General features: G+C 41.8%; 1 protein-coding gene across 1 annotated transcript in view; it reads left to right on the top strand.

Annotated features, from left to right (window-relative positions):
- The window catches only part of lrrc75a (leucine rich repeat containing 75A), a 56,061-nt gene extending 29,814 nt beyond the window's left edge, over window positions 1-26,247 (top strand). The window contains exons 3-5 of the mRNA XM_084559089.1: window positions 2,497-2,609; window positions 24,247-24,520; window positions 25,194-26,247. Of these exons, the coding sequence (XP_084415215.1) occupies window positions 2,497-2,609; window positions 24,247-24,520; window positions 25,194-25,790 (984 nt within the window). The 3' untranslated portion in view covers window positions 25,791-26,247. The remainder of the gene's footprint in view (window positions 1-2,496; window positions 2,610-24,246; window positions 24,521-25,193) is intronic.
- Window positions 26,248-27,690: the final 1,443 nt, after the last annotated feature.

The following is a 27,690-nucleotide window of genomic DNA, read 5'->3' as shown; positions in this document are numbered from 1 at the left end:
AGTATAGCTAATATACAGCGGATAAAAAAACGTATGGAACATGTCTCCATTTTTCTCAGTATATATAGTTCTAAATGTGCGATTGACATTAATATTTTCACCAGATGTCACCAAACCAAAGAGGTCCATGAATGAATATGTTAATAATGTGAAATGACACAGGGAAAAAGTGTTGAACACGTGAAGAAAAAGGAGTTGGAAAAAGGCACGGAAAGCCAAGACACCAGCTAAAATCTATGAGTAATCAGAAAGCAATCCTGCCACTTGTCGGTGCAAATTAATATCAGCTGCTTTAGTCCTGTAAAAGGTGTCTCATTACCAAGGTGTCACACAAGTAACATCTCATAACGTGTAAAAGCAAAGAACTCGCTCAAGACCTTTGCAACCTCATTGTTCCAAAACATACTGGCAGCAGTGGTTACAGAAGTATTTCTAAACGTATGAATGTTCCAGTGAGAGGTGTTGGGGCCATAACCTGGAAGTGGAAAGAACATAATATCACCATAAACCGGCCACGACCAGGTGGTCCTCGCAAGATTTCTGAGAGAGGAGTGAAAAGAATTATATGCAGAGTCGTCCGAGACCTAAGGACCACTTGTGGAAAGCTTCAGAAAGACCTGGTAGAATAAGTAATGCACTCTACTGCCGGGGCCTATATGCACGCTCACCAAGTAAGAAGAAAAACATGTTGAAGCTCATTTGAAGTTTGCTGCAAAACATTTAGACAAGCCTGTGAAATATTGGGAGAACATAGTCTGGTTAGGTGAGACCAAAATCTTACTGCCATAATTGTGCTATAATAAACACCATGTGTGTAGGTGGTGGTCCCGTCATGGTGTGGGGCTGTTTTTCAGCATACAGCATTGGCAAACTTCGTATAACCTACGTGTAAAAACGTACCTAGATATTTTTAAAAAATCTTCTTGCTGCCATCTACCAGGTTGATGAAGATGAAATGATAGCGGACATTTCAGTTGGACAACGATCCCAAACACAGCCAAGGAAACTCTGAATTGGTTTCAGAGAAAGAAAATAAAGCTGCTAGAATGTCCCAGACAATTACCTGACTTGGATCCAGTAGAAAATTTATGGAACGGACTAAAGATCATAGTTCATAGAAGAGGCTAACTGAACCTTGAACTATATTTACTGAGACAAATGGTGATATTCATTTTTTTACCTGCTGTGTTAGGGTAGAGGGTGACAATTTTTCGGGACTCCCACGGGAGTACCGTGAATACGGGAGTCAATTTCACTGTTGGTAACGTGATAGGGACAGGATAGAGCAAATAATCAACGGGAGCGGGTGGGAGCGGGACGGAGTCGGAGATTAAATGAAAAAATGACACATGTATAGCCTAAGTGTAGCCTAAATTTCCGAGGCAAACTCAGTGATTTGATCGCGATTAACCAAACATGCTACAGGGGGGCAAGTTGGGCAACAGAGTCTGATAACTTTAAACATCAACATAGGGAGCGGGACGGGATTTGGCAGTCTTTCTCTCAGGATTTTGCGGGACAGGATTTTTTTGGGGGGCAGTCACGTGATCGGGGTATGACGGGAGTATTTTTGTGGGCTCGGGATGGGACGGGAGCGACAGTTGATTCCCGTGTCACCCTCTAGTTAGCAACAGTTTCTTATCAAGCAGACACCGAAACATTACCATGGTCGCTCCGTCGGGAACTGATTACGCTCTGGCAAAGCTCTACTGGGCCAATCAACGGGCAGGCTTTATGTAGATTTTAGCTGAGCACCGTGGAGTTGAATTTCTTTACAACTAAATGGCTCTGACTGGTTGTAGCGCATTGCTTCCACGCCATAAAAAGAAAAACGGATCAGTGTCAAGTTTTAGCTTGAAGGTTTATTATACCATGAAAAATATCACCTGTTATAATAACCACTTCCATACTATTTATTTAAATGCATGCAGAGATTTTTTTCAGTTGAAACACACCTCATAATGAAATCCAAATGGTGTGTGTTACCAGACTCATATTATGATTAGAATTGATTCTGGCTACATGTTTTTATGATCAATGTGCATTTGTTTGATATCCATTTTCTTTCCTCTTCAGGCAAATACTGTAACCAGGTATCAACATATTCATATGATCAGGCAAAAAAATACAACAACAAAGTCGTTAAAGTTGGAAGAACGACTTTGCAACGCAGAAAAAGAGACCATTCTGTCATGTTTACTGCCAGAGAAACACACGATTTCTACTGGGAAGTAAAACAAAAACACTTCAGATTGCACTAGTCACTCAAACCCCAGTCTGAAATAGCATTTGAAAAGACTTGCTAGCAAGGGTGCTAATTAGATTAGTTGTCAATAAAGTGATATTTTGGTTACCCGGGTAACAAGCCCAGTCAGGTGTAGGTGTTAAATCAGTTTCCCAGTTTGTTCTGTTGCAGCATTCAGGTATACAAGCAGCTGTTGGCCACCAGTAACCAAGCTGATAGTCTGCATGTCTCCATCTGTGTGTGTCCAATAGGAGGGCGACTCTCTCGGGGCGATGGAGAAGGTTTGTCGTCAGCTGACCTACCATCTCAGCCCCCACTCCCGATGGAGGAGACAGGGCCTGCTCAAGAGGAAACCTCAGGCCTGGTGAGTCTGTGTGTGTGTGTGTGTCTGCGTGTGTTTGTGTGTGTGTGTGCGCGGCCATGCCTACAGTATGTGTCTCTGTTTTTGTTAACATCTCAGTGTGTCACCAATGTGTCATCATCTGCTGCCCCTTTGGATGCCAAGGAAAAATCCAGTGATGTCTCTGCCTCTTTATTTTCCGCTCTCTCATAGCCACAGTTGGAGATTAAATCACTCCTCTCTGTCACCTTCACCATCTCTTTGCCCGTGGCCATCTGCATGCGCACGTTATTACCTTAGCTGTGCTTCTGCTTGCACGTTTCTGCGTGAGTTTAAATCCCAGTCAAAATCCATCAGTCTGCATTTTGAGTGGCAACGTCGGTTAGCTTTCCCTCCACTCTACTTCTTTGCACCTGCATTATGTAGAAACCTTATATCGAGGGCCTGCAGCCAAATGAAAATGAGACCCTGGTTGGCTCGATACACATACATGTACATATGCAGTATTTACAGCATTGCACAATATGCAAATCAGACATCAAAAGCTAGCAACTAATCCGTATGCTCCTTCAGCTCAGCTCCTCTGTAGACTTTTTAAAGCTGTTAGTGTGAGTTCAGTACCGCAGTCAACTCTCACGTGGCTCAATTAATGTGCAGCTTTTATATAGTTATACCTAGTTTTATTGTTTTGATATGCATTTCACAGTTTTTTGGTGCACAGTCTTTAGTGGTATTATGTTCATCACATGGGACTCACGATCAGCTCATTACAGTTATATTTAATTTGCCAAAGAATAACAAGAATTAATTCATTACCCTCTTACTCTACAAGCGGCAGTTGAGTACTTGTGAAAATCATTTAGTCCCAAAGTGCTGTGGACTACTGTATTGCTTCATACAGTTGTATAGAACAAGTAATTTGGAAGAGTAGTGTAAAAGTGCAATGCTAAATCAGTGGAGTACTCTAAATCTTTTTGGTAAATTATTAACATGACGTATATAGAACTTAAAGTATCAGTGGACCATGCATTTTCCACGTAGGCCTTCAACGTCCTCCAACCTTATTCAAAACACCTCTTAATATGATCGCTATGACGCTACTGCTATAGAAACCATCAACATCATACAGATATGCAATAAGGACAGGACGTTGCATCGTAGACTGGTATAACATATAGTGAGATGAATGTCATTACTAAAGCAAGAAACTCAGTCTCCACTCACTCATTTCGAGTGAGTGGAGACTGAAATGAGACTCTCGTGAAAATGTCTTTCTGAGAAGATCTGCAACCAAATCGATAGCTTCTCCTCCTTCCACCATTGTGGGTTCAAAAAACAGCTATCAAAACATTAACGGGGCCGATTTACTTATGCAGCTCGCAACAGATGAAAACACTGACGCTACCGCAGGCCACAGAGAAGGCCTAAGAATATAATTGGTCAAAGGAATAGCATCATTACAATGTATTTCATGTATTTCAGCTGCCTGCAGTTTTAATTGTGAAGACCCAGGCAGATTTATTTGACTCTGGCAACACATGGTGGCTGAAATATGATTGGATAAAAGCTCTAATGCAAAGTTACACTGCCAGAAGCACCACAACTGAGAGACAGACAAGCCATAAAATGAAAAGCATAGGCTATTGGGAATAATTTAATAAGATTAATGGGAAAATATTAAGATGTAAGTCTGTGATTGCATAAAGTTTAGGCCAGCAGAGAAGGCTTTACTGGCCCTGACGGCCCACTACTGTAGAATATGTAGTTGAGGCATTTTGTTCTTCGGCCACTTACATGGAATAGATCGGACATTTTTCCATCTACTGTGAAATAGTGTGATGTCTTAGCTTAGTCTTGTTGTTTGGCTTTGTTTCCCTCTTGAGAAATAGTCCAGAGATGGTGCATGTTCAATGAGACTTTTCTCGTTCTTTACTTACTTTGTCTTTTCTGTTCATTGATGAGCAGTCTGTGTATTGGTCTTGGGATGGTGGTGTGATTACGTTCGGTCTGATCTGATGCTGAGAAAGCTTAAATTAAAGCAAGCTGACATGCTCAGCTAGTTCTGGTGCCACTTTTCCCATTATCACGACTCCCTTAGTCACAGGCTTCTTTCAAAAAGGTACAAATAGCTACAGGTTGATCTACTTGAATAAACCTCTGAGGAGTCGAATAAATAATCTACCAGTGTCATCTGAACGCTATATTCAGTAGAAGGAAATCACGGTTGAACTTGTGTGTTTAAACTCTGAATCCTTAAAGGCTCTCAGACTGTTGGACCCAGCTGTAACTATTCACCCAACTATACAAAAACTTAACCCAGCAACCCAGAAAATATAGATTTGTGTAAATACATTTGGTCAACTGTGAATTCTTAACAATACTTTGTACTTTTTTTTTTTTTTTTTTTTTTAAGTGCAACACAATTTGTGTTTTTATAGATATTAACAAGATTAGTAACGATGAACACATCTGAACTATTGCATGATATTATTGACTTCATCTGTTCCTCGCACTTAAACTTTCACCATTAACGTGATCCCTGTGTGATGCTGCGCCACCTAAGTCTTCGACTTGCTATAAAATGTATCCCGGTGGGAGCAGATGGCGGCGAAATGAAATAGTTGCAGGACACACTTGGAGAAAGGATTTCCACTGCTGTGAGAATGGATGATCGGTAGGAAATGAAAATCTCTTCTCCTCAGCTGTTAGCATAAACACCAGGTGTCACACCAATGTAGAGAAGAGAAATAACAATTCGATATGGGCCATAAGATTGGACACCCAGCGAGTGTGTCTGGGAGGGTGTGTGTTCCTGCTTTCACACTCATCTGAAAAGACAAACTGCTTTTCTTTCATGAAATAGCGAGCCCAAAGGTGCTGCTACAGCAGTGCCTCACCTTTAATGGAATTAAATGGCAGCCTAAGATGAAAATTAAAATGAGTTTGGTAATAATCTTAAGTAATTTTCGACTGGAGGAAGGGATTTAATCAGCGCAGTGTTGCAGTCGACACCTCGGGCTGTCATGAACTCCAGTCAGAGTGATTAGCCAGAGGAGAGACAGGCCCCATTTACTCAGAGTCTCAGGGCAAGAGAGGAGATTGAATCATCTGTTTGCGTGGAACACACGCCATTAGCTCTTTCCCCACACACACACACACACACACACACACACACACACACACAGCGAAATATCTCCCTGTCAATTAAGCCAGACCCTTCGAAAATATTTCTCAACAGAACGAAAACTGCAAAGACTCCATTTAGTGATGGTTCCCTCAGCTTTCTGTACAAGTGTGGTCATTAGTGTGACACTTCACTCAGGATTGTTCGGCCAGTCCCAGGAGAAATGTCTCTAAAGCCTCATTCAGATGATTAGAATTCGATGTAAAATGATTTTAGTATTTGCTATTGCTTGGTAAATAACTGGTAAATGGTATTTACCATTTACACAACAGGGCCAAGCACTGGGAGCCAATCAGAGTTCGGCATGTGTCCATGTACCGCATATCGAAGCACTAACCCTCTATGTTCTAGCTCACTGTCCAGGGCCACAACCAAGATTTATAAATACAGAGGCCCCTCCAAAGAGACAAAATACCAACTGCTGGTACTGTTCACTTTCAATAATGAAACGGTTTGGTTGTTTTTTGCTGCTCTTACTCTTTTCCCTCTACTCCAATTCCATCATCACAAATTCAAATAAAGCGTACCATCCCCCAGTTAACAATTCTGACACATAACAGCCCCACACTCAGCCGAAATAAATAGACATTTGTCATTAAGCTGAAATGGTAGACAGGTTAAAGAGAGATTTTTTTTTATTAAGCCTGTGGTAATGACATCAGATATTGGCACACAGGAATGCATCTCACTCTTGCAAAGGTCTTGAGAGTGCGTATAATCTCCAAACGTGTCTTCTATTGTTTTTACACTCCCGCCACACGTCACTGCAGCCCTCATGAGTACTTGTAAGGATTAATCCTGATGGAACTGCAAAACCCCCTGTGTCCCTGAGTGTGGGCGCATGGAGGGATCACTCACTGACGACATAAATTCCTTCCTCGTAGAACTCATTTCCCATAGTTTTCAGGTTTATTGATGCTGCCTCCTTTTTCAAACCTCCTTAAATTGCTTGTTTTGCCACATCAGTTCCAAGTGTTGTAGTTCAAATGCAGGAGGAAGCTAGTGGGCAAAAAGAGTGCTGATCGGATGATGTGAGAAGCAGATCATAGAAGTTCCTCACCGTAGGTAGTCATAGTTACCAGCAAGGAGGAGGCTGGGTGCGGGCTTTGTGAAAAGCAGCATCTTATTCTACAACGTCATCTGAGGACTCACCTGCTGGCGTCTGAGCCAAGTGAAGCACAAGAAAAGAGTGGAACAACATAAAACTCGTATGACTGCCCGTACTTATCCTCAGGCTCCTTGTCAGAAACTCATCAAATAGCTGTCACCAATAATACAGCAAGATTTACTGAATTCAAGCGTAAACCGATCAGGCATAACATTATACTTGATCAATTTAGGCTCTAGTGAATCTGGAGGCCAGGTCAACACCTGGTACTGTTTTTCATGTTTTTTCAGTTGTTCCTAAACTGTTTTTGTGTGTGTGTCTGGGTCAGGCTGCATCCTGCTGGGGATGGCTGCTGCCATCAAGGGGCGTCATTACTATGGGATGTGGATGTCTGGTCTGGTCTAGGTGGTTGGTGCATGTCTAAGTAACATCCATACTAATGCCAGGCCCAAACGTTTCCCAGCAGAACATTGTAGTGCCACAAGATGGTCAGTGTTATTTACTTCTCCTGTCATAATGTTATGCCTGATCAGTGTAAAATAATAACAGTCCTGGTATCTAATGGAAATCAATGCTAACATTAGCAATCTAGGAAGTTGTAGCTGACGGGCCAAATTTGATTTTAGTCCACTTTTTAGTCAAATGTCCTATTCCATTTGGATGATATTCATAAGCAACCTTGTATGCAGAGGTGCCAACAATCTCATATTCCTGGGTTGTTCATATATTTTAAGGCCACTTCCATTTTGTTTTGTTGTTTCTTCTGAAAAACTCCCCTCTCAAACTTGATCATCATATACAGATTGATGAGTTACTCAAGATACCAGATTGTCTTTAAATCACAGCCTACACACAAACGAAACACTACATACAATTTCAAAATATTTTCCAGGGCAACCTGGCAACCCACAACTCAATTCAAGGGTCGAGTACACTGCTGTTCTTTGTGCAGACTGGCCGGTTGAATGTTAGCTAGCCAGCTTAGCTGTTGTCAAAATATCTGGGTAGGACTCCACCTAAAAAGCCAAACTACATCTGTTGGACTGTATAGTTTCCATTTATATCTGCTGGTTACCAGGACAGTTGCCATGTCCCCTGCAAAAAAAAATAAATAATAATAATATGTGCCAACATATTGACCTTCAACGGCAGGGCTCAAGTTGGATGGAAAAAATGTCCAACATGCTCTGGTTAGTAACGCACCATAAAAACATGACAGTGCATCTTCTAACAGGCACCTGTTCTCCAATGTCAGTCGACCACTCCCACAGCAAATGTCTAAGCCCCGGAGCTTAGACATTGTTTCCACAAACATTTCCAAAACCTGTGTTAAAAATATACACAATAGCTGTAGCGTCAGTGTGGTTTATATTTCTTTTAAATAGAGCAAGCAGATTTCAGTTTGAGATAAATGACCAAGTGTGGCGTACCATCCTTGGCAGAATAGCACATTGACAAGGCCAGCGTGACAATAGAATCATTTTAACGCCTCAGAAAGTGTTCAGAATCCTTTACCTGATGCGCACTGTATTGTGTGGTAGATTTTATTTAAAATGAATGAAAGTGACATTTTTCCTATTATTCTGCTATCAGTTACCCGTAATGACAAAGTGAAAGCCTGATTTTACATTTTTTTGCTGATTTATTGCTCATCCAAACCTGAAAATTCCTTTAGTGGCAATTATAGCTTCAAGTTTCTTCAGTGAACCTCCTGGATTAATGCAGTCTGGGCAATTTTCCCTGTCAGATGATCTCAGATTCCATCAGATATCCGTGAACTGCCATCTTCATGTCTCTTCTCAGGACGGTCAGAGACTTGTCCTAAACCCACTCTAGTGTTTTCTTGGCTGTATGCTTTGGGTACTTATCATGCTAAAAAGGGAAGCATCATCCCAGTATATGACGGTATCTGGCCTCTCTGGATCTCTTTTTATTTGGTTGCATTCATTTTCACCACAACTCTGACCAGTCCCTCTGTTTCTGCTGCGTAGAAGCAGCTCTAGATCATGATGCTGCCACCTCCGTGCTCACTGCAGATGGGTTCTTGGTTGTTGTTGAACAGAGGCAGTGCTTGTTCTTCCAAAATAGGCCAAGTTTTGTTATATTCGACCAGATAATCTTTATATTATCCTTTCAGAGAGCATACTGCCATTTGATTTGTACTCGATTGATTTGTACTGTATTCCATTTAGCTGACAGAAGCTTGGCAGATGTGATCTGAGTGTTGCTGAGATGGTCCTTTTTCCGGCAGATTGAACCATTTCTGCAGAGGACTGTAAGGTTTCCTCCATGACCAATGTTCCTCTTGCTTGGTTGCACAGTTTGACAGGACGGCCAACTTCAGGAACTACAGCTTTCCGACTTTTTCCATTTCAAAATTATTGAATTGTGCTCCTGGGACCACTCGCTGCTTTAGAAATGGGTTTTAACTGCTTAAATAATACCTCTGCCAGGATCTATTTTGGAACTTGGTGCCTGCTAATTGGAAACTTGTTACAATCTTCACCACACTTTTGAGAGCGAACTGATTAGTTCAGTAGAAAATATGTACTTACGTCTAGTTTCAAGTGGAACATTTTTAATTGTGTGCCTTTCTGTATTATTTTCCACTCAGTTTGATTTAGCTTTATGTTGACACAATCAAGTTTATATTCATTTTACTTCACTCTTTTAAGCTCGTAGTCTCAAAAAATCCCTTGTTGGGGAGGGTGTTGCAAGTTAGCATTTGCTATAAGTACACTGATACTTGCATTGATAGCTGTTCTCAGTTTATCAGTGTAGCATATGCTGTTACAGTTTTATCATGGGTATCTGTAGAGAGATTCTTGGACTTCATGGCTTGTTTTTTTTCCTGACATGCAGTTGGGCCTTTATATACACCGGTATCTCCCTTCCTCTTTGATATCCAGTCAGTTCAGACAAGTTTGCGCTAGGTCTAGACACATGTGATGATGTGTAGAAATCAGGTTTCAGCAAAGGGTTATTTACTTTTGATTTTTAATACATTTGCATTCAATTCTGAAAGCTTGTTTGAAGGGTGTAGGTTGGTGGTTAGGAAATCTACATTTCAAAGTGTGAAAAAAGTGGTTCGGCTGTGTAATCTCCTGTGAATTTGAGGTAATCTCCGCCCATCATTAAATACAGAGTTATTGAGCTGCCAACATCATGACTCACAAATCTGTTTATGTAAGAGTGCAGATAAAGAAAAATGGCTGAATCGTTTACTTCGCTACTCTTACCATATAACTCTTAACTCCCTTTTTCTGTAGAGGAATACTGATCCTCTGTCAGAACTATTTGTGTCTTCTGCAAAACAAATAGCACTTCAGAATAATCTCCATCTTTTGGATAAGAAAACTCAAAAAAGCTTTTAGACTCCAAGGTTCAGATCGTATAACACTGACTTTGTTATACTGTGTCTGATCATATCCAGCTGGGTCTGGCAGCTCTTGGTTCTGGATCTGATATGAACCTTTTTTTATGAGGTCAGTGATCAATTTAAATTTTTTATTTATTTATTTTTTAAAGATCACACTTCAAGAATGACCTTATTTAAAATGTAAATCGTGGCCAGCAGTTTGTTATTGTCTATTCAACAAGAGTAGTTGTGAATTGGGGAGAAAAAAAAAAATATTAACAAGGCTTACTGTTCGTTGTCTGGCTGCCTAACAACAGCTCCTTTCAGTGTCCTCAATAAGTCCTCTCAGTGGTTTGAAATGAGGCAGCTGCACAGATGAATGTGTGGAGCGCCCAGCAGACCTGGTATCCTCTTCGCTTTAAACCGGGGTCTGAGACCCCTGCAGAGAAAACTGTGAGGTAAATAATGTGACAGCACATATTCTCAAGGCACGGTTACTTTTTTAGCCACGCTGGCACAAGACGATGGTCTTTAAGAAGAAACTGGCTTCATTTGCCCGTCAGCTGCGTTTGACTGAAGTCATACTCTGGGTGGGAGGAATGAGCCAGGAGACTGAGAGACAGATGGAGACAAGAAAACCTCAACAGTTCTTGAGGACACACCAACATTCTCCGCAAATATCATCTCTGTACATTCAGAACTGATCAGGTTGATTGGGTTACAAACCTAGTTAATCTGTTTAATGCAAATAGGATCATATATCTCAGGTTTTTAACTCATTACTCATTATTATACTTCAAAATAATAATTAAAATAATATAAATAAATTAGCCAATCCACATTTGTGCAATGTAAATACCATTGTCAAATTAATACAGTACTTTAGAGACAAATCTGAAGTGTAACCTCCAAGTTAAATTGCACCACCGGGCTTTTTTGTGTCAGAATAACTATTCTGGTAAATGTAGGTATCCCAGTTACTGAGCATATTGTGCGGAAGGCCAAAATAAAATGTACTAATTCTAACAATTTGAGCAACAATACAACTGAACCTGGCCAGAACTGTACCTTCCCTTACCGCAATGGGGAGTTCACTGGCCACGGTGTTTGGGCCGCTGCAGAGATTTTGGGGGACGAAGTGGACAGGTGCGTAATTGACACGTTTCCAACATAAGCTGAGAATTTGGGGAAAACTGAGGAAGAATTTGACCGTTACTTCCAACCCAAGAAATGCAAAGCTGTGGATTCCATTTGTGAATTTCCCCGGCGAATGTCAGTGTGGACCGAAAGTCAGCTCCTTGAGCTTGCAAATGGTAGTGGGTGAAAAGTATGTTTGCCTTAATATCCAGCAATCTGAGTCTAAACTTCAGTATCCTGCCAAGAAAGCACTGAAAATGCAGATTTCATGTACTCCATCGTGTCTCTGTGATGGTCAAAAGCTAAATAGACTGAACATGAGGACACTTCAGTTCTACCATTGATACCATGATGGGACTGTCTTGCTGCGGTGAAACAAGCTGGTCTAGCTGATTCAGTGTCACTGACATGTTTTTATATGTTTATGCAAGGAAAATATGGATTGAAAATTGTCCACAGTCCAAAAAGGGATGGGGACAATCTGTTAAATATCAAGAGTATTTGTGTTCAAAAATGCTGTCAATGTTTGACCCAAAAGGGCTCATCTGATACGTCTTACTTTAATGTAATTAACTCATATACTATACCACAAACGTTTGCATCTTAAAATAGTCTTGTTCCTTGAAACAAAAGCAGCCAAACTTGTTGCGTTTCTTGAAGATGTTTCCCCACTCATCCATGCAGCTTCGTTCCAACCCAACAAGTCCTTGTTTCAGCTTTGTTCTTTGGATGTAAAAATATTAAGTAGCACAGGTTTAAAGCTACAGATTAGCATATTTAATGTGGCATATATTTTTGTTTTACCACTATTTTGTGAATGATGTGAAAGTCAAGCGAAACACTGTGTAAACATGAGGAATCAATGTTTTTCTTTACAATAGCACATACACCGATCAGCCACAACATTAAAACCATCTTATGACAATACAGTGTCCTGCTGGGAAAATTTTGCATCTGGCATTCATGTGGATGTTACTTAGACATGTACCATCCACCATCTGTGGGATGTACTGGAACAAGCCTGGTCCACAGAGGCCCCTCCCCTCAACCCATAGGACCCAAAGGCCCCCACTAACAACATTATGTTGCCAGACACCACAGGACACCCTCAGAAGGCCCATGTCCATTCTGTGATGAGTCGCAACTGTTTTGGAGGCACAAGGGAGACCTACACAATATTAGGAAGGTGGTCATAATGTTATGCCTGATCGGTGTAAGTGTGAAATAAATGCATGTTGGCTAAAGACTCATACATTGCCAATCAGTGTTGCCCTTCAATTTTGGTCATCATTCTTATACTGTTTGTAACAAATGCAGCAGCAGGTTGAGGTCCAGGACAACATCTGCTGTCTTTCAGGAGCAGCTCACCAAAAAGCTTCAAGATGTTAATCTTGAAATATTCGTGCCTGTCCACTATTTGGCCATAGACATGAGTCCGTCTGTCTGCCTGCCTCCTCTGAGTCTTGTGTTTTGGTTTTTTCCAAATGGCTAATTTCATTTTCATGGTGTGGGAAAGGAAATATTGAGGTCTTGCTGAAGTTGACCTCAACATTGTTTGCCATGGAAACTCGTAGCACACTGTGACATGCTCTCTCGCACACACACATACAACTGCTTTTGACCTCACATAGCACAGCATTTTGTACCTTGCCTTTCTGCCTATCTTCCTACATATTCTCCAATCTGTCCGCCTGTCTGTACCTGTCTGTCTGTCTGCCAGCCTGTCAGCATGTCTGCCTCCTGCTGACTAGCTGGCTGTCGCTGCCGCGCCAACAGATTTATTGGCTGCCTCCCACCTGTGCCCCCGACAGCCAGGAGAGAGAGAAGTTGAGTGTTGACTCAGGTTGTCTGTTCCTCTCTCCACTCTTTCCAGACCCTCCATTTCCCTCGTCTGGTCTGCTTCGGCAGGCAAAACCAGGCGGCAGGGATATTTAGGCCTTGCTTATATTTAATTTTTATGTCTGTGTAGGTGGGAGAGGCATGAAGAAATGAGAAGGAAGTGAGAATGGATGTGAAGTCCTATCAAGCTGAAGCATCCATTGAGAAATACTCAGCATCTGATGTTTTGATATCCTAAAGCCACACTTAGCAAGATGATTCGAGATATTAAGGGTTTGACAGAAACCTCAGAAAAGAAATGGTGGAAACACTCATCATTGCTGGTTCCTCACCCATTGTCCCGTCTGTAGGAGGTCAATGATTTGCCAGCTTGTGTCCTTTCACACTCAATCACTGCCGCTTTTGTTGCAGACATTTGACTGATCAACTATTGAAGGAGGCTCTGACTGTAGACGGAGGTCGATGCTATGTGTTGATGAAAGCTTTGCAGGGACCTACTTGTCATGCAGAGCAGCTAAAAGAAGAATTACCACCAACTCCAGAAGAAAATATCCGTCTGTTTAGATCCTAAATGCTGCACGATGGATCGTTGCGTGTTCTGTTTGGAGGTGCGCACGTAGCGGGTACTGGATCTCCTTTGTTTTACGTAATATCAATTTAATGCAAGCGAAATGCATGCAAAGGAAGAGCAGGCGTATTGTATTTTACTTTATTTTTAGTTTAATAAGTTTTAATTTTGGTGTTTTAAATCTTACTTCCTGGAGACATTTGGACAACACATTTTCTGATGTCGCCAGTGTTGCATTGCAAATGTCTAGTTGTCATATCAGATTTTCTGTTTGAAATGTTATCAACAGTGAAAAATACAGCACAGAATAGTTGTATTTATTCTTCAAGTGAGGTCACAGATCTGGCTTCCTTTCTGTCTCTTTCCATTTCCCCTGCTTTATTCCTCTTCCCCCTCTCCTTTCCTGTGCTGTCATCAGTGCACATTAAATCTCCATTGTCTATCATTTTCTATTTGATCAGTGTCCTGTGGTGTTTAAAGTTACGGACGCAACAAAACCACATCTAAGGAAGCAACAAAGTCCGTCACCTCAGGTCGCCTGTGTCTGAGCCAATAAGTTGCACTTGAACTCACCCCCAAAACGACATCCAGCAGGCAGCTGGCGCATACGCCCTGCAGGGGAAATAACTCCTCCGGTTTCCTGGGAGGTTAGGAAGAGCTACAAACTGTCGCACAGAGCTGGCCTTTTCTAAATTATGCTGATCAGCCGCTCTACGGTTTAATCATTCTAGATGAAAATAGTGGTGTGTTTAATGTTCAGATGAGATGAAGGTGTAAAATGAGAAGAGCCTTCGGCGTGTACTCGTTGAACTTTGTGGTTTTCTTCACTTTCGCCATGTCCACTTCTCTTCTTGTGCCCTGGTTCTCCAAGTTGAGCAGCCAGTCAGGGTGGTCTCTCTGACCGACTCATTCCACCGCCTGATTCAACATGCTGAAGTGCCTGAAAATCCGACTGGTGCCAACAGTGTGGGACACGCTGGAAAACTTTGTGCCGCAGACGCTAACCGACGCCAGAATACCAGCCGTTGACTTGGCGTGTCACGGCCCTAATATGTTGGCGGTCCTGCTGCCTGTTTTGTTGTGCATAAATTTATATTCATCCTCAATTTGAAATGTTTTACACTCATCTCGATGCTCTTTTCAACACCTCTTACTCAAATAAAATTCATTCTGTTTTGAATTTAAGCTGCCCACCTTCAGCTGTTAGTCACATTGGGAGCTTTGACTTCTGTCTTTAAGTATTAATACAGGCTATAGCTTACAATAAGGAGATAATGAAGGTTCAGAATGAATCTCTGCACTCCAGAAGCACATGGATTAATTTTCTTTCTCCACGTTAATCCTCATCTTCTTTTTTTTCTCTCCCTCCGTCACGTCCTCTGAATCCTCCTCGCTGCCCTCCATACCAGGTCCCAAATTGTGCACATCTGCCTTTCCTCTGTGCAGCACAGTAACTCAGAGGCTGTTGCTGGCTTGACAATAGCTCTGCATGTTTAAAACACACAGAGGAGAACACAGGAAACAATGAAACGTATGTTTATAAAAAAATAAACGAGATGGCGATGACAGAAAAAAAAATAGCGAATGTTGAGGATGGTCCACTCTAATCTGTAAAACATGTATGTGTTCAGGACTATGGCCATTCTTCTTGCATTGTGCAGTCATATAAAGCACTGTGTTGAAGAAAAGAGATTCAAATGTAACCTTTGCTTTGTGTGTCCACGGTGACGTAGAGCCTGACCAGTCATACATTCAACGCACTGGCATGATTGAGGTAGAATACATAAGTACATTTGAATCAGATAAAAGCCGGACGGATGCTTTGCCATTTCCATCTGCAGCCCGGCCTCCTCCACAATACAACCCCGTCATCTGTTTGTGACTCATGTTTATTCCCAGTGGACCAGTGACCTCTTGTTGCCGTGCGAATAATGGTGTTACCCACTGAGCCCCACTGCTGCCTGTCACGGATAAAGGCACTTTGTACAAAGCGACTTTCAGTTGATCTCAGTGTATTCTGTTGATGCACGACTGAATGGAGGCCATCTGCTTTGGTCACAGTTTGGTTTCTTCTTCATCATGATGCCAAAAGATCATTGTCAGAAAGTATTTTCTTTAAGAGCGTAGACTGTTGTTAATTAATTTCCATGTGTCCAGACATTGGGAACAGCTTCCTGTTGTTGGCAGATAGTAGACAGGATATACCAGTACTTATCTGCTGGATATCTGCTGCCTTTAAAGCTGTAGCAGTCAACTGTTGAACACTAGGGGGCATTAAAACAAGCAAAACAGGCTGATGGACCAATTCTATTCTACTTACTTTCTACTATTTGTATAAAGTATATAATAATCTGTAAAGTATACTGGAATTATTAGTATAGCAGAGTGTTTATCTAATTTACTGTCATTTCTGTTTTTGATTCATTATATTTCTTATTTTTTTAGGGCAAAAAGTAAATATTTGTTTCTTAGCTTATCTATGTGCAGTTTTTTGTAATAATATACAATATACTGAATAGCAATATTAGATAATTGCTATAATTAGATTGGGGGAAAAATTCATTAAAATAGCTGCCAGTTAAGTTAAAAATACATGATAAACTTCTTTATATTTGAGACTATCCTTTCATAACAATTGATTACATGTGAAAGTAGCTCGTTCATAGCTGTATTTCACTTAACAGAGGGATCTAGTAGTGACATTAGTGATTATGACAGGGATAACAGAGGAAGTGAGGGGATGCGCTGTAGTTATCGAGCCACAAATTCCACATTTGGAAAAAGGTCTGGGTGGATGGATGGGTCAATAAACTATTGGACGCAGGTGAGGTTTATTTTTGTAACCATACTTTGTAACCTGTTTAACCCACAGTCGATCCTTACTTGAACCCGACCAAGCAGAAATGGAATATATCTGCTAAATTCCCGACACTGTTGTTGGGATGCTGTGGTAATAATCAGCGAACAGGAACAAATTACCTGTATATTTGTTCAATTTGGATTATCAGATTTTTACATTATTAAACAAACATAAACAAACAGACAGACCACCTGGCAACAGTGAAGGGATCCAAAGGAACTAAACCAATAAAAGCTCCTTGACTCGGCTGAATGTGTGTGATTCAGCCACTTAGAGATGTACACCAGGGAGAGACTCATGTGGATGCAATGATCAAAAGGGAACAGTAGGCATGTTGTTTCATTAGAAGGAGATGGAGCAGCTGGGCAAGTGGTGTCCAACCATAGTCATGAAGTGCAATGTCTTTGCTGGATTTCATTGTGCATGAACAATCCAGCAGCTGATTTTTCCCTGCAGATTTTTTCCTCCCTGGTTAAATTAGCCTAATCAGTGTAGCCAGTTGCTTGGAATGCAAGTTTGCGTAAGTGCATCTCCTGATGGCAACTGATTAGATGAAACTACAGAGCAAGACGGTGGCAGTGGAGTCTGTAATGAAATATTGCATGTCACAACAGCTCATTTCAGACAGAGAATAATGTTTTGCCCCCCTAAGATGACATAATACTATAGCAGACGTATGCCTAACCACTTACAGCCTCTATGCTAGCTTTGTAAAGGTTGTTGCACAGAAGGTGGAGGAGAAGGTTTGTTTTTCTCACCTTCTCTATTACAGAAGAGAAAAGAGGGAGGCACACACAGCAGCTGACTGGGTGATAAATGATCTCTGGGTTAGACAGCAACACAGACAGGCAGTGAAGAAGCAGTGCATAGAATGTATTAACACCATATTATAATAAATAAATCCCCACTGATCTGCTCTCTGCCTTCATTTGCGTCAATATGCATTTTTTTGTCTGAAGAGGATGCCGCTGGTTCACCTGGTTTCACCTTGTGTGTCTTTTTTGGGAAACAAGTAGGTGGTTTCAGATCGTTCGGGGGAAGGGATCAAGCAGATAAACAAGTGTGGATGACGTGGATGTGTGGAGAGATATATGTGGTTGGGCATATTGTTTCTTGAGAAGCAGTCAGATGGAAACAGACAGAGAGGATGATGCAGGGATGGACGTGTCTAGACGACCAGAAACAAATGTGGCATTTTGTGAGATGCGATGTGAAATCCAGACGATGACAACGTCCCTGTGTCTTATTACAGGTTACATTTCAGAGGAAAAGTGTAGGAGCAGCTTATGACTCACAAGATATTATTATGTGAATGTGATAATTAGAGGTACACAGGTCATTTGACTGTCAGCATGGGAACACAGAGCCAGTTGGGTTATAAATGTTGTTTTATCAATGTCTCGTTTCAATCTCATTAAAATAGATGGGTGTCATACTCAGTTTTGACAAAGCAGACCAAGTTCTGTTCATGGTCACAAACAAAAAGGTGAGTATTGACGTTTGACATATTTAACATCTAAATGGCGTCCACTGGCTTGAGGCAAGATTAGAGAATTCAATTTTAATGCGGGTCTCTCCCTACACAAGTTCTTAAAGCCTAAAATTTCAGTTCTATCCTGCATTTGCGGCAATTTTTTTTTTCAAAAGTATCTGTAAACATAGCCATATAAAGGTGTGTCCTCAGTGTATCTGTGGAAAAGATGCTGTGTCACCAGCAAGGTAAACTATTTAAATCAAAAAAGGCCCCGAAATCAATCCTTGGGGAGCACCACAAGTTATCAAGTTGTCTTCCAGACAATCCAGTGTGATCCACTGCACTAATTACCACCTATATTTTGTTCCAGTTCATGGAGTAATTGACACAATATTGTTGCAATGTTACATTTAACCTTGGTTCGATTCGTGTTCACAGGGCAATCGAGACAACGTTCTGACAATCCCTCAAAAGCATGTTCCTTCAAACTGTTTTGTGATTGGTCATCATTTTGCATGAATGAAATAAGATTATTTCCTGATTTCCAAAGATGCGTTAAGTGAACTACTTGGTTATATATCTATAAGGTAATTGTGTCTGCAAACAAACCAATCAGGGTGGTGGTGATTGCAGTCGGGCTGAGACCACCCTCTGTAACTGGGCTCAGCTTGGTTCATTTGTTAATTGTGTGATTGCTGTGTTCGTTCATACCCGCCCAAATAAACCAACCTGAAAGATAAATGTTCCCAGCTACGGAACAACAACAACCTAGGTGTGAAACACAACACAGTGATATAATTTGCTGGTCAACTATATTAAAAGTCCCAACATCGAGTAGTGCCAAAACTAACAATGTAATCTAATCAAAACAATGTACAGCGACACCTTTCCATGGTGTCCAAGACAATTAGGGAATCTTTAGCATTATAAATGTGCCATCAGATTTATAGGTATGTGAATGTGATAATTAGAGGTACATGTGTCATTTGACTGGCCTGTTTGGCTTCAAATGTTGATTTTTTTTCATCCATTTTCGTCCTCACTACAAATAGATTAGTGTCATACTCATTTCGGACAAACTAGACCGAGTTCTGTTCATGGCCAAGAATGACAGAAGAAAAGAGACAGTAAGTTGAACACTGATGTTATGCAAAGGTGCTAGATGAGTAAAAGGACCATGCTAGCGTTTTTTCCAAAGCAGGATTTTTTTCAGAACATCTACAGATTTTCAGGTTCAGCACAATTCAATGTTAAACAGTTTTTTTTTCTCTGGAAATAATTTACATGTCAGAAATATACTTAGACCACCCAGATTTAACTTTGGCTTACTTTTTAATCCATCTCTAATTATGATTGAGTACTTTTAATTGTGATGCTTTCAGTATGTTTTGCTAGTAATAGGTCTGCACTTTTACTAGAAAAGTATGTATTATTTGCAAATGAACAGAATGTGACATGTGTATAAAAGTCGCAGCTTTTCTCTGTGTAAACTTCAGATTACACACCCAGGCCTCCATCACACTCTCTCTGGTTGTTGTCCAGACAGGGGTGGAGGACCTCACTTGGGAGTGTATCTCGTTCTCCGTAGCGTGGGATTCTGGTTCAAAGCCAAACATATCATGAGTACTCTCAGTGTCTCATCTGCTTTTTATTTGCAACTCTTGCCTACTTTGTTTATTGCCGTTAAGTGAGGAGGGCGGAGTAGGGCTGGAAGCTGTGCTGCCTAGTGACAGAGGGAGCTGATGCACCATGGGAAAGTAGTCCAGAGGCATTTCTCCATGCTGCTGACACATCAGACAAAGTGCAGTGGTGAAGATACCCTCGGGCTGAGGTGTGTGAAATATTACTTCTCCCAAATATGTTGCTGCTGCCTGGTGAATTCAGCACAAGTGGAGCTGGCCTCAGAGAGGGTGGAGCTGGCCTCGGAGAGGGGTGGAGCAGCCAAGCAGGGGAATATGGACTTTAACGATTAGATCAGTGGTCACAAACCAGTAATGGGGAGCTGAGGGCAGCTGCGCCAGCTGTTAACTAATTAGCACACTTTCACTGAGAGAGGAGGAAACGGGCTGCTGCGTGCTATGGGGTTGGACTGGTGCACAAACCTCTGGGACTATTGTGGGAAGTGGTTTGAAACCACTCACCATGACAGAGGGAAGCAGCCTCGTCAACCTCAAGGTGTTTTGTCTTTTTGTTCATTTGCATTGGCTCACTACAAGACTTTTTAATAAGAAATGAAAAATACATTTGTAATCAGATTGCAATGCCTTCATTGTGAGACCATGGCTGACTCAATTTAGAGCCCTCTGTCTACATTACAGTAGAACTAGCTGCAGGTGGTACAGTATATTTCTCAGTCAAAGTTTGTAGTGCAGTTCCAAGTGCTTTACAGGTGACAAGCTCATAATAAGACACTTCAGTAAAACTAATCGAGGCTCATACACTAGAATAGAAAAGTGTAAAATTAATTGTAAAACTAATTAATCTTTAGAAATAATTAATTAATCAATAGAATAGAATAGGAAATACAACATGACAGATAAAATCTATGAGAGGACATAAAACAATTTCAGACATGGTCAAACAATGGGCAAGCAGCCAATGTAAGCTCTTTAAAATAGGTGTAATGTGTGCCCACTTAGCACTCAGACAGCACAGTTCTGAATCAATGTTAAATGATTCATAATGTGATGGGTAGAGCAGAGAGGACAGTACAACAATAGTCTGGCATGCTCAGTCTCTTTCTCCCAGAGAAAGAAATGGCCCTACCAAAGCCATATTGTTCATATTATATTTTATTTTTTAAAAGTAGATATGGTGACATCCCCACACAAGCCCTTAAGTTTAAAGGCTACAGAATTCAATTGTAAAGCGAGTCTCTCCCTATGTGCCTTTGATCCTAAAACTAAAATTTTAGTTTTATCCTCCATTAGTGGATTTTTTTTTCCAAATATTTGCTATCCAAAGTACATCTAAGCACAGACATATAATGTTGTGTCCTCACTTCTATGAAAAGAGATGCTGTGCCACCAACAAGGTGAACTATTTAGATTTAAAAAAGGCCCCGAAATCAAGTCACTTTAGCTGTTTACAGTCCTGTTTTGAGCATTGAATTAATGCACATTTGGTTTGAATGTGTCTAAATTTAACAGATGACTAAACTGTATCCAGCTCTAGCTACACATAGAGTAGTTTTTAGTAGGATTGATTAACTGTTTTTGCTTTGTTTTTGAGGGGTTTGATCATTTGTTGTGGGTTGTGGGTGTAAGCGTTGTGGGTGTAGAGTGTACTCTTAAGGAAGATGCAGACACTGGAGCTCTTTCTCATAACTTTTTAGTACCAACCGTCCAAAACTACACTCCCTCCTTCCGGTTTCCGTCCCACCGAAAGAGAAAAGAAAAAAAAAAAAAACGTGAGTCTCTCTCTTCTTCTCTGGACTTTAGCCACATACGTGAACATGACTGCCTGAGCACTAAATAAAACAAAATATATTAACCAATTATCTGCAAATTACACAACTGAACTGTCATCAAATAATGTCTTACAGTAGTAAGAAATCTATATATTACCAGATGCACCATTTAAAGCTAGTTCTCACATACTAGACCCTATCCAGCACCAAACAACAGACAGATGAGCTAGCTGATGAGCAACTAAAGAGACAGTTATGTTTCACAGGAATACATCTTCTTCACTGCAGACATCTTAACAGTATGGAAAGCACATTTGTAGTAGTCATCATAGCATTTCACATATATAATTTGTGCTTTTGTGCTATACACCTGTGCCAGTCAAAATCTCCGCCATCAAAAAGGTCTGTTGGTAGAGGCCTTGAGTGAAATGAGCTGACATAATTTTATTATTTTTATCGTCCAGTTTGGTCTCACAAGCGACAAAAACAAGTATTAAGTTTTACAGAAGCAAAACATTAATATGATCCAGAATGTCCAGTTAGACATTGACATGAGTTTATGGTCACTATTTTAGGAGTTTTTATGCTACAGTTCGTACCCTGACCCCAAAGTTCTGTAGAAAACTAGATTTTTGTTATGGTCACATTTCTACTGGAGATGTGAGTAATTGCAAAAAGAATTACAGCAACATGTTGGGGTCCCCTGAGATCCCAGACTGCACATTTCTCCTTGAGAGAATTCTCCAAATCCCATCACAGAGAGGAATAGCCATGCTACACAAACACGAAAGTGATGTGAAAGGGGCAGAAACCAGATGAGAGCTATCCAGACTGTTTATCATGTTGTCTGTCACAAAAAGGCCCCAGGCAAACAAAAATTGCAGCAGCACAGTGTTTATTAGAGAATTTATAGTGACTCGTTTATTTGTTGAGTTTTGATAGAAATCTTAAGATTAAAGGTCAGGGAGGTTCAAAAGTTGTGCAATAAATGGCCCTCAGATCACCATGGGGCACATTGCGGTGTCTTTTTAACCCAAACGAGGTGTTAGGAGACCAGAGGATGTCAGGCGAGAGGCAATTATGGTGCTGCTGTAGAATATAATAACAGTGTAACTTAATTCACAACAACTACACAGAGATAATGGTGACCCTGCACCAAACGCTAACGCCAGTCAATCTTAACTCACATTGGTAGATTGACAGCAGTATTTCACCCTCCTCCAAAACAGACCAAAAATATAACCCAGCGACGGGAGATTGTCTGTGACCTTTGGGACAGTGAGGGCTAAATTTGACTCATGTTCACTGCTTTGCTTTGGGCGGCTCTGGCCTAGATTCCCCTGAGGTCCCTCTGGTATGTGAGCAGATAAATATGTTCTGTTGTTAACTGATGATAATGGTTGAATCACACCACCTTGCTTGTCTCACTAAACCTCTGGCCCACTTTATGATGATAAGAGCTGGAAGGTCTCAGCTGCAAGAGCTCCTGTTCTTTCAGCGTATAGTGACCGTGGAAGCAGATTTACCAGCGGCTTCATAATAAATTAACTATCCTACATCGAGTGTGTTCCAGAACTGTACCACGTGTAGTTTGTCTTGTGGATATTGTTTTTATTTGTAAGCAGGAACATTTTTTTACTTCTGGTCTGAGCCCTTTGTGCTCTACTCACATAATTCGCTGCCAAATCCAGGCGCCCAACTTGGTTTATTTTTAACTCTGACCATGCAACTAAATAGTATAGCTTTAAGTGTTTTGCTGCTCAACAGCCTTTTTTTTATTCGACAAACTTTAGCTGCTTAAGCCCTAAATCCCCCATAGTGCCCCTCTGTCTCTGTGTGTCTCTCCCCAGGGGTTGTTTTATCTGTGGTGTACTCTTTCTGTAGTTTCCATTAGCTACACAGTACAATGCATACTTGACCTCATGCAGTATGGACATTTTTTTCTTTGTCCTTACTGGCAGGCAGTGGTATGTCTTTTGGATTGTTGCAGATATATTTACGTTTTTCACCGCATGAATTTGACCAGTGAATCCAAACAGTATTATTTTGGATAGGCTGGTGACCTGTGCAGGGTGTACCCCGCCTCTCGCCCAGTGACAGCTGGGATAGGCTCTGGGAACAGAGTGTTGCAATGATTTCAACTCATTAGCATTGCCTACTGCCTCCAAAATTCATTGACAACAAAGAGCGTTTTATGGCGGATATCTGTAATTTAGGAGAACTTCAACTATGTGCTGGGTCAAGGTTCAGCTATGTGGAGGGTCGGCTAAAAACCAGAACTCGCATCACAGCAGAGAGACACTGAAGTTTCTTCACAGTTTGTGAAGCAGCCGTTTGCTTCTTGCTCTGCGTGCTGACTTCTTCACGCTGAATAAATTACAGCCACTAAGGTGCAGACGTGGAAACAGAAACGTTTCCAAGCCGTCACTTTGAAGAGTGTGAAGGTGTAGGATTTATAAGATTAGTGGAGGTGGCTAATGTTGCAGTGTGTGCGGTTATTGTGTGTGTAATGTACAAAAGTTGAGTGTGCATCTACTGGTATAGAATGAGTCATCATTAAAAGTGTTTTAAGACAATTTAAGGCGATGCTTGACATTTACTGATTGATGGATATACGTAAAGTGAATAATCTACAAACTGAGACATTAACCAGATAACAAAACATTAGCCACAACCTAGATCAAACTGGTTCTAGTTTTTTCAACACTGTACCTCTGTCTCCAGTCTGAAGGCAGTGCTGTCAGCCCCTCCCTCCAGCGGGGCTTTGGATCTTTCCGGCATCCCTCTGACGGCTCGGGACATGGAGCGCCTCTGCGCACACCTGCAGCGCCACGCGTCCACCGTGGTCAGCCTGGAGCTGGGCTTCACCGAGCTGACGGATGAGGCTTTCCTCCTGCTCCTCCCCACGCTGGCCGCCCTGCCGCACCTGGAGACCCTGGCGCTGAACGGAAACAGGCTGACCAGAGCTGTTCTGAAGGAGCTGACTGATGCCCTGAAGGTAGGAATGTCACAATAATGCTGAGGTGGAACCTGCTACTTGAGCCAAAGTAGTTGTTCTGAAACTAGGAGTGTTCCTCCCTCAGCTTGGTTTGTTTGGGCTGGAATGAACACAGCACAACACAAATGAACCGAGCTGAGCCCAGTTGGAGAGGGCGGTCTCAGCCCGATTACAGTCGTTCCCTGGAGTGATTTGCTTCCAGCGTTAACACACATTTGGAAACAACAACACAGAGTTGTGATGTTTTTCTTTCTGAATTTATCGCCAATGTTCAGAATTGCAAATATCCCCCAGTTGTTTCAGAATCATCCTTAGGTTCAAATGTTTTAGCACTGTGCTACTCAGTGTAGCCCTGGTTCTTTAAGTCAAACAACAGGTAAAATATTTAAAAAGCCATTTTATCTGACTGCATCGAACGTTGTATGAGTGGTGCTGTAGGAAAAGTGATTATTGTTGCGTTTTACACAATAAAATAACTGTTGGGTTATTTTTATGTTGTGGCTTTTGCTTGTTACGTTAATACAGTTTGGTATTAAAGCCACACTTAAGTGTGTGTAAAGACTAATAGATGTGGAGGATATCCTCTTGATAGTGACCCCATGTGATTGCTGCTATGTCCTTGAGAGATTAGATAATAATAGAGATACTGAACACACCGTTTATTTTAACGCAGGATCCAGGCAGTTTCCCGAGCGTGACATGGATCGACCTGGGCAACAACGTAGACATCTTCTCCCTGCCGCAGCCATTCCTGGTCAGCCTGAGGAAGCGCTGTCCCAAGCAGGGCAACCTGCCCACCATCCTGGAGTTTGGAGAGAGCCAGGCCAGCGACCCCCCCGAAAGGCTGAGGGGTCTCGGGGAAGAGGAGGAGACGGACGACACCAACCGGACTGAGAGCATGGGCGAGCTCCGGTCGGAGGTGGAGGAGGAGCTGGACGGAGAGATGGAGATCGAAGAGATGATGGAGGAGCTGCTGGATTTTGACAGGGAGGTGCAGGGGAAGGACGAGGAGGAGAGCATGTGGACGGTGGGGGAGCAGAGGAAAGGGGCGAGCAGGAGGAAGGGAGAGGAGGTAGAGGAGGTGGAGAAGGTGAAGAGGAGAGAACAGCGGCCGGGGAGGAGGCCAGTGATGGCAGAGGACGAGGATGACACGCAGAGCCGCTCCTCCCACCTGTCATGCTCCAGCCAATCTCAACACTCCTCCGGAGCTGTTGAGCCAATGAGAGTGGAGGAGGAGGACTTAACCGACCAGTCAGACCACTTGACCTGATTGCTGCTCCTGCTCTGCTTGTGTTTCCCCTTCTGTGGCAAGTCCTGTGTGGAAGGAGGCGAAAGAAGACTGATTGTTGCCGAAACAGGCTGCAGTGTTGCATGTAATCCGTATGAACATGCCACTCGACTCTCCCTCCACTGATCTGATTTGTGACCAGCCGCCACCGCAGCCTTCTGGACTGTGACATGAGAAGCCAACCCCGACCAGGACGTGTGTTTTATCGTGTCAAGTGTTTTAACGTACAAATAGAGCGAGGATGCTAGTGCATAGAATAGACTGATTAATTATATCACGTGAGGCTTTTATGTATAGAATGTCTTTATTCAGGTCCCTCTTCCTTGTACTCCCGGTAATACCTACATGTGCCTGTAACACGTCAGATTACTGGTTAAAGTTGTGTGTGATCTGAAAGATCCAAGGAGAGCAGAAAACAAAAAAAAAACACAGGTACACACTAACCAGTCAGGGCCCTTAAATCTTTTGCTTGTGCCAAAAACTGCAAGTGGAAATGTATAAAATGTCCAGCTCCCACATTAGCCGACAGCCAGCCAGATGGATCAGAAGATCGAGCCATTCGTGGAAATCGGTTGCTGCTCAAGAAGCGTTTCGGTGGAGGAGAGGGGCGCCGAAGTTGAAATTAGTCAGCGGAAACAACCTATAAGGAAATCGGTAACGAGGGCCTGATGGTGGGCAGTGAGAGCAGTAGAAAAAAATCCTGTTTTGAAAGGAGAAATGCTGGGGGGGGGGCGTCTGTGTAGAGTGGACAAATGTGATGATCTAATTGCATTTCGCCCCAAAGCAAAGTGCTGAAACATTTAGTAGCCTTTTTCTTATAATCCAGGTCACGTTTCCCGACACAGTACTCTACACTAGAGTGCGACATTTGCTTGCAGTGCCGTGTTTATATATAGGCCACTACAATGATCGCATTCACCAGTGCTGTCCGCTGGGTTTACAACGTATACTTACGCAGTATGTAGCTCTCACCCGGCTTGTGCTTTCCCCTCCGTGTGTCACTTACAGTCCACGCAAAGCTTTAACAAATAAAGTGTATTTTTAGATGTACAGCATATTAAAAGGCATACAGTATATTGTTTTTATGGGAGTGATTGTTCAGATTGTAGATGAGCTACCTAAAAGAGATACCACTGAATTCTAAAACTCATATTTTCTATTTTTGTGCTTTGGAATATTTAATTTGTTATATTTTAGAAATGCTAAGAAGAAAGGCTTTATTGTTAATAGTAAGGGAGAGTATGCTTAGGTAAGCCTCGCCTTGAAGCAGCTAAATTATTATTTATTTATTAAAATTATTTTGCTAGACGCTTGCCTCAAGCACTAATACATTATACATTTACCTATGGAGCTTTCAGTGTGTGTGGCGTTAAAAAAAAAAAAGGCTTTTTGTGACGTACAGTGGCTTTGCAGTTGCATCACAACTTTAAATAAACCCAGCTGGCTGCAGGAACCTTGAATCACTGGCTGTATTGGACAGACACCTGCCGTTGGTGGACAAAGACAGTAACAATACCAAAAAAAATATATGGAATTGACTACACTCGTTCGACTGTAGTTTTGAGTGAATATCACAAAAGAGCTGTTGTATTGTTTTGTATTATATGTACAGGTCTTCATGTGTATTTTAAAGAGACACTGACAAATCTGAGGAATGAGCTCTGATGTGATGAGTTTGGATTTGAGCTCTGAGTTAGGGAACGCTAGACGGTGGAGTCGCATGATGAGAAACATAGGATCTCTTTGGAGCTTGATCAGGGTTAGGGTTAGGGTGGGAGTGAACCAAAACAGCGCCATGCAATGAGCTGAGGCTGAGGGGAGCTGCAGATTCAGCTGAAAACGCCTTATCAATTACGTACTTTAAATTTGCAAGTGAAATATT

This window comes from Chelon labrosus, assembly GCF_963514085.1.
Source record: "Chelon labrosus genome assembly, chromosome: 13".
Taxonomy (NCBI): Eukaryota; Metazoa; Chordata; class Actinopteri; order Mugiliformes; family Mugilidae; genus Chelon; species Chelon labrosus.
This window is presented reverse-complemented; position numbering and strand designations above follow the sequence as displayed.